The sequence below is a fragment of the Asterias rubens genome (genome assembly GCF_902459465.1).
Source record: "Asterias rubens chromosome 8 unlocalized genomic scaffold, eAstRub1.3 super_scaffold_89, whole genome shotgun sequence".
Lineage (NCBI taxonomy): Eukaryota > Metazoa > Echinodermata > Asteroidea > Forcipulatida > Asteriidae > Asterias > Asterias rubens.
In genome coordinates, this window is record NW_022985693.1 from 1,119,906 (window position 1) to 1,132,514 (window position 12,609).

General features: G+C 36.2%; 1 protein-coding gene across 2 annotated transcripts in view; it reads left to right on the forward strand.

Moving 5' to 3' along the window:
- Positions 1-12,609, forward strand: part of LOC117305537 (AF4/FMR2 family member 4-like) — a 97,551-nt gene that overhangs the window by 52,594 nt on the left and 32,348 nt on the right. For both annotated transcript variants that reach the window (XM_033790418.1, XM_033790419.1), the window contains exons 8-9: positions 3,587-3,635; positions 9,586-9,629. In XM_033790418.1, coding sequence (XP_033646309.1) covers positions 3,587-3,635; positions 9,586-9,629 — 93 coding nt within the window. The remainder of the gene's footprint in view (positions 1-3,586; positions 3,636-9,585; positions 9,630-12,609) is intronic.

The window sequence follows — 12,609 nt, forward strand, 5'->3', positions numbered from 1 at the left end:
TAGTAACATTAAAAAGTTTCCTGAACGTTTTTCAAAGGATTTGTTATGGTTGAATATTCAGAAAGTTGTCATTTTCCCCTGAATACAAACTACACCAGTCCACAGTAAGCAGAGGTAGTTCTTTCATCATACACTCCAGCCTTTTTCAATTTTCTAAGAAGATTTGTCATAAATTGAGAGATATTATCAGGAAATGATGATGATTCAAGACTACATAGCAACAGCCATAATATCCTTGCAATGCAATGGCGGAATACCTTACCTATACGACACTCCAAATTCCAATCTGTGTACTATCTCTGATCTGTTTTCCAGCCACCAAGCCGGCTAGCTAGCCAGCCGGCCAGCCAGTCAGCCAGCTATTTCCAAGGGCAATAATACTGCACTCTTTAGTGTTTCTGTTCTACACTTTGTTTCATTCAAACCATAGAGCAAGGATTTAACCTACCAGCTGCCTGTGTCTTGCCCACTTCACTTACTGCTGCTCTTTTCATCTTGGTTGATGCTGTGTACCTTTTTCTGTCCTCGTTTAGTTCTCAATAAATAATAATACAAACAAAATGAACATAATCTTATATTTTATCTTTAATTTTGTCTTGTGTCCCATGGAGGACAATTATGACATATTAATGATATTGTGTTGATGAAGTTTCTTTAGAAATCGCATCATACTCTTGAAAACCATGCATTATTCTGGGTATGAATAGCTTGACTGAGTTAAGAGTTGATAAATTATTAAAATCATTAAGCATGCTGTCCAAACTGAATTTGGGTTAGGCAAACAAGGCAAAAATAAATATCAAAGTACAATACAAACAGTTTGGTAACAAGTAAGCGAAAAATAATACTGTGGACAAATTTAACAGACATCAAAAGCAAATAATATACACCCAAAAAAAGAAACCTCCTTTAAAACCAAAATATGAGACCCATTACTTCCCTATGCAATCATGTTGAATTTCTAGATGGTGACTTAATGGCGTTCCTCTCCTTTAAGACTTATCTAAACTGTTGGATTAAATTGCACTTGCAATCAGTCCTCTTAATCTTAATTTCCTGAAGCTGCTGTCATATCTTGTGCAGCTAAAAGTAGCATTATGGCCTCTCTCATTCTAAACACACCTTCTTTATCCATTTCAACATCCCAACACAGTGTATAGCCAAGGATTTATTGGTCATTATGAAGGACTAAAGCTTCCTCTGTGAATCTAAATGAAATATTCATAATAGACAAGAGCATGATATGGATGTAATGTGAGCATTCCCTGAATATGTTGATAATGTGCTGCCAATGATTCCAACTATGTAATTATGTCGTCCCTGATGGAATACAGTTAGGCGCTGTTATTTTATCAAGCATTAAATGTATTGGGCCATCATTCAAGCTCAAGGCATTCTACTTGTTTAAAGGGAAACTTCCATCAATCTGGGTAGATGAGTATTGAATAAGTTCAATCAAAATCAAACCCCAAATCCCCAAAAGCTCAAACCATTGTATTTTAGATTGATACTTACTCTGTGTGGATGTTATAGTCTTGATCATTTTACATGTAAATGGTATCAGATAATGTGTGATGAGATGGCATTCATTTATAAATGACTGAATGTCAAGAGATGACATTGCTGTGAGCATCAGTGCAATCAGGGATGAAATTAGCAGACGGTTGCCAATGCAACATACAGGGTTATTATTAAAGACCCATGCTACAATAGCGATGCATTTTAATTGGTTAGGATCAGCATTGTCTGAATGCTTTGGTCCCCAACAGCATGTGTTTAACGAGAGTCTGGGAACAGGTCTTCAACAACAAAATTGTCTGGTATTATGTATTTATATAAAGGCCATGAGACCCTGACCGTATTTTGAGGGAAAATGCCATACAGCAAAATCAATAGCAAGGTGTGTGAAAGCTAATTATATGTAAAATAATGGATTTGGCTGCCATAATGCATCTAGACAAATACTTGATTTAGATTTGTTTTGTTGTGTTCCAATGTGTTCTGTATTGCTTGTAACAATCCTGTATGCTTCATTTTTGAAAGGGCGAGAGCACCAAGGCATTTTCTCATTGGTATAGGAAATTATAAATTTCTACTGGAGCATTTCAAGGACACCGAGGCAATGACCGAAGGGCATGGGGGCAATCGCCTCCTTTAAGTATCATCCCTGTTGTTAATCGTGGTTTATAGAAACATATGACAGTACAATCTTTATAAGGCTAAGGATTCTTGGCTTTGTGTGTCAATGGCGATTATTATTTCAACAGTTGATTGATTTAGATCAAGTTGATTTGCCATTATAAGTATTGCTTGAGTCATTGGGACCGTAAAAAAATCAGGTTGTTTGGTTTTTGTGCTTTGATAATAATTGGTTGAAATATTACTTTGATAGGAGTTTCTTATCACTGCTTAGTCAGGTATGATGTCAAGTAGAAACTGTACAGCTTTGAAATACAAGGAGATCCTCACTTTGCTAGATGTCCATCCCTATATTGGCACGAATATACAATTATTGACTGTTTTTTATTCACTTGAGTAAAGAGTTGATCTTGATTTAACATCCTTCTTGGTGATAACTGATTATTTTCTGTGTTGTTATGACTGAGCTTAATGTTGGACAGTACTCCTTTAATTATCCCCACAGCACTCTTCCTGAATCGGTCATTCTGTGACATCCGAAATGTCAGCGTGTTATGTGTGTGTTGTGAGGTTGAGATTGTGTGTGCGTGGAGGATGCAATCATTGGCCATGCCCAGTGTGTATGTGTGTGTTTTCTCTTCATCCTCCGTAACTACAAGTCATTGATGGCTTCTAATGAAGCGCAAATGTAACGTCTGCCCACACGTTGTTAGCTGCCTCTTTTAGTAGGCAAGCAGGGAAGGCAGTCAGAGTGGGCGAAGGAGTATACCTTTTGGCCTTCATCACGTAAACACTTTCACTGCCCTTGCCATTAGATCAGTGCTGAGTGTAAAAGGAAGACAATTACTCCATGCTCCTTATCAATCAGGGAAATGTCAAATTAATTGGATCATTATCAGCTTAATGTTTGATCTAAAAAGATTTGCTTTTATGCAAATTTACAAGAATAAGATTTAAGTCGCATCTTATACAAAACAATGAGTACACCAAATTGCCCCCTTACTTTTGTAAAGAATGAAGCTTTACTTATTTTTTCATCAAGACAGTATAATATGAAGAACTGACTCCGCGGCAGTACAGTTCATTAGTAGTCCAGTCTAATTTCTATACCATCCGCCCTGGTAATAGTTAAAAAGCAGGACAGTTCTTTTCAGAACTGAGAAGTCTCCCGAACCCTTGCTTATCTACTCCACGGCAGTAGAATAAAGCAAGACAGTTCCCTAAGAACAACTCTACCTGGCAAGTAGATACACACATGGTGTTACCGCAAACCAAATATACATTGATACCTCACCATGCCATGCCTCAAATCCTATATAATATGAAGAAGTCGTAAATTACAAATAAATGTGACTTTCATGTAGATTACAAACAAATACTATCAACTGTTGTTAACTTGCCAAATAAAATTGTTAACAAGGACATATGTTTGTTGTTTCTTCATTAGATTGGCTAACGACTTGCTGTTGTCTGAAGACGAGAGTGACTGTGAAGAGGTGAGTAGCCTAGGATTCAAGTCTTATCTTCTTTCACAACGAAACTGATCACACATAATGCATTGTACGTCACCATTATGTGACTTTTTATAATATTGATAACGTTTTTCCGTGTATGAATGATGACAGGCCTTGAATTTCGTTCTTTAAGAGTATTTTTTCTCTGGTAAGGGACACTTCTAGGAGCAAAACTGAAATTTTTACCCTAAGATAGGAATTCAATTTGTGAATATCATGACAGTCGATCTACACAGCCTGCTATTATAAAGAAGCAGTTTTAAATGATCAAACAAATACAGATTTTGCTTTCATTTGAGCTTCCTAGCTGAGCATGATTTGGCATGTTTCTCATAACTAAAGTGATGGATCTTCTTTAAAAATAATTAATAACATTTCACAAACAAGTAAAGAGTTCTACGTGAAGTTGTGCGTTGTGAGCTTTTAGTCTCTTAGACCATTAATTTGATTGTAAACAGTGTACCCTACTTTAAAGTGTGTCGAGTGATGGGTGTATGGATTTGAAACGCATCAACCCATTTCTACTAAATACAAATGATTGCATTTAAACATGCTGTAGTTGTTTGTATTAACACATTATCGGAACAAACGTCTTCCATCCTCACCTCAGATTCTGATTTAAACAAATATCAGATCAGAAAGGGAAAATAGTATATGAAACAATGGTGTGTTTTGTTGTTTCAAAATCATTTAAAGGACTAACCAGGCATGATATTCTTCCTACAATAATCGGATTTCCGATTTGTTTGCCCGCAGAAAAATCAGCATTCATTTTTAATTGCCTGAAAGTATATGAAAGTCTCGTTATTGCAGGTACCATTATGTATGTAGGCCAGCCTTTGTTTTCAGTCACATTGTCCGATGGTCAGGTGTATGAGACCTAATTAAATACACATTAGGTTATGAAAACACAGTACTTTTACTTCAGGCTTAAATATGCTGGTTGAATTGGGAACTATCCAACTTTTCAAGTTGGGCACACTTGCTTTATATCTTGCACAGCACCTAACAGATAGCTGTGTAACAATGCTAGCTTGATACTTTAAGCAGTGAATTCACAGGGGATGCATAATATCCGATTCAAACGAAACTATGGCTGTCAATTTTAGAGAGACCTTAGAAACTGCCAAGAGCTAAGAACCGTGTAAGAAATAGAGTACTCCACAGTGTACTTGATAAACTTGGGAATGCTAGAGTTACTTCTCTTAGTAGTTGGAAAAGGTCAGTGAGGGATGGACATACCACCTTAGGTTGTCTTACTTTAGAGAAGATGTATTAACCGCGGTGGTATAGCAAGCTGAAAATAACACTTCATAGTTTAGTAAATAACGTCATCACTGTGCTTTTTGCATACATCAAAATGATTTATACATTATTTTGCGAAAACACTTTGTGATAGATGTTAATGATATATATCATTGCTTAACCTTATACCGATGTGTGTTTTAACACAAGCACTGTATCCTCAGTACTTTCCAGAGTTCTTTGAAGAAAAAAACCGTTAGGCAAATCACTCAGGTAGGATTTGAACCCAGAACCTTTGCATTGCTATTGCAGAAGTTGTTAATTAAACAGCTTTTTAAATTAATTTTTACTTTTTGAATCATATTAAACATAATGTACATAAAGATCAATATGCCCTTTCACCAATTCAGTCAATACTAAGTATACAGAGCGTTACTTGTTTACTTGACACTCATACAGTTTGTAACAAAAGAATCGATTGGAAAGAATTGACCAAGATTGGTTCCAGTGTCAGCAGTGATCACAAAAGCACCTTTCACACAAGAGCAATTTATCAAGGGTCCCTTGCTAAATTGTAGCAAGGTTGTACAATTTTTCAATTGTTTTGCCACCAATTGGCTAGAACTGAAATTCCCAATGAAAGATGTTGACTTTGACTAAACTCATCCATAGCTTCCTGATTAGTAAGCACAATTATTTCAAGAGTACAATGTCCAAAGGTTATTTAATATGCAACTCACTGCAAAGTGACAACTACAAGTGTGGCATGTATGCATTCAAAGTTCAATTGCAGTGCATTTAATATGTTCACTGTCTGTGAAACAACTTTACTGAGACTTGGATGGTTGAATGATCACAGCGAAGGTAATAAAAAAGCAGTATCTTGAACGTTTGTCAACCCATGGGTGATTTCAGAAAGGAAAAAGTACAATTTTCTTTGTTTTGGATTTTGCATTCTCTGTAAATTACTAAACACAATTGAATTGTATCCTTATTGTGTCCTGCGTTTGAGTCTCAATAAAACAAAGATTCAATGCAGCCGCTATAATACAACTTAATGCAGTCCACTCAGCAAGTTCCATCATGCATCTTAGAGTAGTTACCATGGTAACCAATTTCCAGCCTGGTTTACGACCTTGACAGTTCAGAGCCTGATACAAGTACACTTAGTCTCCATTCAAGCCAGGATTTTTTCATTTAATCATACCCTAAAAGGAAGGTGTTAATACTGTGGGATTATCGTTATAACATGAGCTTTTTAATACTCTTGGATTGAGCTTAAAAATGAGCTTCCTAATACTCTGGGATTAAGTTAATAAATTGCTGGTTTAGAAGACACTGCTCATTTTCTTGGTGCAAGAAACTATCTGTATGGTACTTATAAATCAAGCTTGTTGTTTTAAATCATTCATTGGGAAATGCTATTATCATAATTAACAGAGCATTTGATAGATGTTAACTTGCGTTGGGATAAATTTTAAATCTGTACCCGCTGCTAAAAAACAGGATACAAACGGTCTCTATTGCTACCACAGTACCAGGCAATCTCGGTAGTACAGTTTATGAGAAAGTGCTCTAGAATGGCAAAGGTTGTGGGTTTGAATCACACATGCCTGTTGTTTTGACCTACAGGATTCTCGGAAGTACTGAGTATTTGCTTTACACACATCGGTGTAAATGTAAAATCAAAGTAATAACTTTTACATATAAATTTACAAGTTCAGTAATAAACTAATGACTTTGATTACCAATTGACATACCTGTCTACAACTTCAAGTATCACAATTGTTGGATTGAAATCGGAGTTGAAAGACTGCTACTTCCCAAATGCTACCCACAGTTAGTTGTGTGGTTACACACAATTTTCCACTTGATTGGTAGAGTAATCAGGTAGATTGTAATGTTTTCTCTTTGATTTGACATTGTATAGCAGAGTTGATTAGTTTATTGTATGAAGGCAATAGCCTTTACATCAGTATGGTTGTCTGTTGATGCATCGTCAAACGAAGCAAGAGACAAATGAGCATCTTAAAATGACACTGTCAAGATCCTCTATTTAGCTCTTAGTTTCTTCATTTATTGTAGATTGAACACCAATACGAGTCAGTTTGTACCATAACACAGTCTTTATCTCCACGTTGACCAATTTTCATCATCAAACATTCATACAAAGGTTGCTATTTTTGTTGAGGATTGACAACTTGATTATCACCAACATCAACATCAATGAGGTCTTTCACACGCCGTACTAGAGTTTTATCTTATGTCACAGGTTTTCAATGACTAATTTTGTTGTGTCTGTTTTTCTTTGTGTTGTGTTTTGTTTTTGTTTTGTTTTTGGTTTTACTGCGCCTTGAACACCCAGCAGGGTGGATATGTGCGCATTACAAGTCTTATTATTATTATTATTTTATTATTATTAGAGTTGGTCTAACTCAACCTAGACAACTTCAACTTTTGTGGGTCTGAGCGCACAAAAAGTTAGACCGGATCGGGTCTAAACCCCAAAACTTAAACCGCAGTGAGGCGGTCTAAGTCTAAACCAGTTCGGGTTTATCTTTTAACACTGCATGTGGACAGAATGACATCCGGTTTTAACTCACAAGGGACGACCCATTCTGTGGTTCAATGCACACGCCCGGGACCCGGAGTGCTTGTATACGGTTTCTGTTGTCTCTGATGCCGAAAAGCACAGAGTATTTTATACGTTCTTGCCGCTTACCGAGTTGGCGAAACTCTCTGGATCGGTTTATGCAGTTTAACAACGGCCCACGCCCATGATTTATTAAAATTCTGAAACAAAATTATATTTTCCAAGCGTTTTTTGTTGAGTGTCCTACAATAAATTGAAACTGTTTTTGATGCGTATACTACGAGCACAGCGAAGGAGCATATTTTGTAATGCTTCTCACATGCACAGCGCTGCCATCCCATATAGTGATCAATCTCTGATATCCCATAGTTATCCATGACCAATCCCGTGGATGTGCCTTTCTATTGCCGTCACCGTTACTATCGTGCTTTACATTCAATCTAGGAGAATGAACTGCTGTGGGTGCGAGGCTGTGTGTAGGGGAAATTCCCTTCGCCAGCAATCACCACGTTGTTGGGAAGTTGGGAAAAGTACGTATACATACGTAACTTGCACGTGTGTAGTTGTGTTTATGAACGAATCGGAATAAAAATCGCGGCACCAGCTTTTGAGAGATCGCAACTTCCAATCGATTGAGGTACAAACTATAAGTATTAATTAAATCGGAAACGGTGGTATAAAACACAAAAATAAAACTTGTTCTGTTTCAAGGATTATGGATAATATTTTGGTGAGTTTTCTCGGCGGTTTGTATCAATATTTTGTTTGTTTAATTATTTGTTTGAGAGTCGTGTTCATGTTTGTTTTAAGTGCCCATATCCTCCCTACGGTAAAACTGTTTTCCGCGTTCGATTGAGCCATTTTTATCCAATTTTATGTTCTGATGATCGTCCAGGGCATGGGGCACTCAGTATCTCGGTGCGTGAATCTGATTAATAAAACCGGATGTTAGAGCAATGGGGGCACGTCTACTTTGACCTCTTAAAACCGAAGATAAACCGGATCGGGTTTAACTCGGTGCTGTCTGAACGCAAGGGGTTTTCATATTTTGATCACCCCCGCTGCTCGTAAAAGTTAAACCGGTTCGGGTCTAAGTTAGTACGCTGTCTGAACATACGAAATGTTAGACTGGATTTAAAACTGTGTTATACTTTGGATAATTACATCTCCATCACCAATGATTCCACTGTTACACAAGTTGGTTCAAGGTTAACATTGTATGGTGTATTTTTAAAAATATTTTCTTAGCTGTTAATGTTATGGATTTTCAGCGTGTTTGTAATATGAGGAGTGGTCTTAAAGGGAAGGTACATGTTTGGGAATTGTCAAAGACCAGTCTTTTCACTTGGTGTATCCCATCATAAGCATAAAATAACAAGCCTGTGAAAATTTGGGCTCAATCGGTCATCGAAGTTGCGAGAAAATGATGAAAGAAAAACACCCTTGTTGGCGAATTTGTGTGCTTTCAGATAGGAATAAAAAACTTCTAGCTAGAAGTCTTTTATTATTTTAGTGAGAAATTACCTCTTTCTCAAAAACTAAGTTACTTCAGAGGGAAATGTTTCCAACAATGCTTGTTTCCATCAATCAATGTTTTATACTATCAACAGCTCTCCAATGCTTGTTACCAAGTCAGTTTTTAAGTTAATATTTGTTTTGAGTACCTCCGTGGAAAAAAAAAAAAAATCAATGGTAGACTGAACTCCACATCCTTTTGTAACATCCATATTTATATTTCAAATCATGTTGCTTAGACACACTTACCTGTCAAAGGTTTGTATCCTTGATGCCATCATGCCCAATTCTTACATAGTTAAGTCTCAGCAAAGAATAATGTGATGGACACAACATTATGATAGACACATTATAAATATATTAAATGTCTGTCTATCTTGGTATGAATTTGGCCTTGAAAATTCAGCAATGCATTATCTTAATCAATTATGCTGACAGGTAGCTTCTAACATAAAGGTTGTTGCACCAATGTATGTGTTGAAGTAGATCACGGTAGATATCCATGTATACAAAACAAAAACCCATCTTCAACAAGGCATTAAAAAACTTGTTTTGTTTTGTTTCTTAATTTAATTGCAGCCGCATACAGTCAAGGAAGAATTAGCCGAGGAGACCAGCCAAAGGTGAGTTTTTATTTCCTTAGGGGGGTGTTGGCTAGCAGACATTGGAAATGGACAAGTTGATATTAATATTACTTAAGTTATAAATCCTAATCCTGAATGTGTCCCTCATCGTGAATGACCTATAGAGTATGATCAGCATTAGTCTCAAAGGCAACACTAATCCATATCTGCTTCATAGGCAGGGCTCAAATTTGGGGAAAATCCTGCAGGACTTGAATCTCAAAATGTTAACTGGATCAGAATTATTTTTACAAGACCAGAATCAAAAAGAGAAAAAAAACTTACTATTACAGTTACTTTGAACAAGCTTGGTGACATATAAGAGAATATTTTATCTCATTTGTCTTTATGGGCACTAAGTATCTTTCATTACTCAATAGAATTGAAAAAGTATTGGACTTTTAAAAAGTAAACTTTTGAACAGGATTTTTTTCTTTTTAAGATGAGGTACACAGTGAGGTATAATTATTGAACTGAAAACACAAGACCGCAGGACTTTTGTGGTAATGAATTAACTGGTCCGATGCTAAAAATCACTGGCCCCGGGCCTGCGGTCCAATGTAAAATTTGAGCCATTAGACTGTATTATTCCCAGCCCTAAACACAGAAATCACTGTATTACACCAAAATAGAAAATTTACCAAACTTTCAACCTTTAAACTGCTTGAAATAGAGTCAACACACAATACTCTTTCCATTCTGCAATTGCTAATGTGCGTTGAGCGTTAATAATACACATTTTGAATGGTGCAGGTATTTTTGTTCATTCTGTATTTCCCTGTGAGATATTTTGACAACGATTTGGCACTTTTCAAGCCCTTGTCAAGCCCTTGTCAATTTTTGACACAGGAGGTCAATGTTCTATTGAGTGTTTTTTAGGTTTGAGCAAGTGTATACAAGTGTGTATACGAAGGTAGGTTTGTTGCCATACAAATACTGATACTACACACAATGACCAGGGGAAATATGAAATAACAAGAAGGCATTAGTGAGAAAGAATTAGGTTTTGTAATCCCTGTAGAATTACACCAGCAAGGAAAATACACTGTGTTTTTCATTGGGGGTGCGGGTGGGTAAGGAGGTACATGTAGGCATAGTAGATGTTCAATTTTATGTTAAATAATGTTAGATTTATGTGTATAAAGCACTGTTTATTCAGTACTTTCTTGAATTCTTGAAAGACATTGCAGACATATTACTCGGCTAGGATTCAAACCCATGACCTTTGCCAATCTAGAGCATGTCTTACCAACAAGACCACCGAGATAGTCCGGTAGCTAGATATACTAACTAGGAATATTTAGCTGTCGATAAACTTCCATTTAATTAATTGGGTGAACTGAAGGTAGGCCCCTACATGTTTGTGTTAAGTAAACATGTTTTGTTTTATGTGAAACTAACATGTGTCATTGATGTAAAGCATTTCTCTGTAAACAGCAAAGGTAAATCAAAAGAGATACATGTGAACAACAAAATATCAACACAATATCATTGAAGAACCATTCATTTGATTATTAAAATCAATGGAAAAAGGCAGTGACAATAAACAAGGCACTTTTGTGGTAAAATTGTGATAGCAAATACAAATTTGTATGATATTAATGCAAATTTTTAATCAATGATGTTTATGTTAAGTGAAAAATAATCTTTACTTCAGCTAGCGAACCACTTCAAAGAAACCCTGCAGTTTACGAAATGCATGAATATAATGTGTCATAGGCCTATAGTAATAGGAATATCGATATATAGCATGTGACGTTACGTTAACCAGAGCATGTCATTAGGTGAGAAGTAGGACTACTGAGAAGTAGTGTTATTAATGTCAACCCACATTGTTGAAATGTACGCACGGATCAATACTGGTATAAATGTGTAGGTGGTATTTATTTGATCCCTGGTTATTTCATAGTGAGCTTTTATGGATATAAAGATGGCAACACTTCAGCCGTTTCTTCTTGCATGAACACTAAGTGGGATTTGTTGTATGTCTTCATTATGGTTCTGCAGTTTATCAAAACAACAAAAGAGAGATGAGGAATTGTCTGGTTTCTTTCAATTTGATTGAGAGAAGGCTATTTCTTAGGATGTTTATACATTAGGATCGTGTACTTTGGAATGATGCCTAAAACCTTATATCCCAGTATATCCCAATTATCCACTTGCCTGTCATAACCCTACAGGAGAACAAGCTCAACCTGTTGTAACACTTACTGCCTCAACATTGTGTCATCTTTTCATCCACTTGAATGCTTTGATTCATCTACGTTGTCCATTGTTAGTTTCTTCTTGTATTGTTAGATTCAGTACCTCCTGGGGAACCTATTATGGGTTCCTTTCATAGATAAAAGGGCATCTTGTGTACCCGCAGTTTCACCCCTGTATAGGCGTATTTTGTTTTGTTGAATTGGAGGTTTTTGTGGGTATTCAGGTGGAGTTAAATACAGGTTAGATGGTTAGCTTTATTCAAAGTTGATAAGGGACATTCATAAGGGATTTATCCATTTACATCAGTGTTAAGTGTAACGGTAAACTAAATTATTATTTGATATTCCTGATGCAATTATTACAAAATTACAACAATTATCCTCCATTTCTTGGGGGTAATGATAAAGAGAGATCCCGTCAATCCACTAAGTGAAAGTAGTAGTCCCGGCTGATTTCCTACCTTCCGCCCAGGTAGAAGTTACAAAGCAGGATAGTTCTGAAAAGAAACTACCCAGTAAGTATCTCCCCTCATACAAATGGTTACAAATAGTTTTACCGCAAACCAAATATACAATTCAATTACCATCCATTCATCTAAAAGAAAGGAGAGATAATAAGCTAATTTCACTTTTGGTAAGACTGTGGAAGTCTCATGAAAATTATTTGAATGTTTTAAAAGTGCATGGTTTTGATTATTAAAGCCATATGAACTGAAGGTTTCCAAAAATGTTATAAAACGGTTGGAAATGGAAATATGTATTCATATAGGAATACC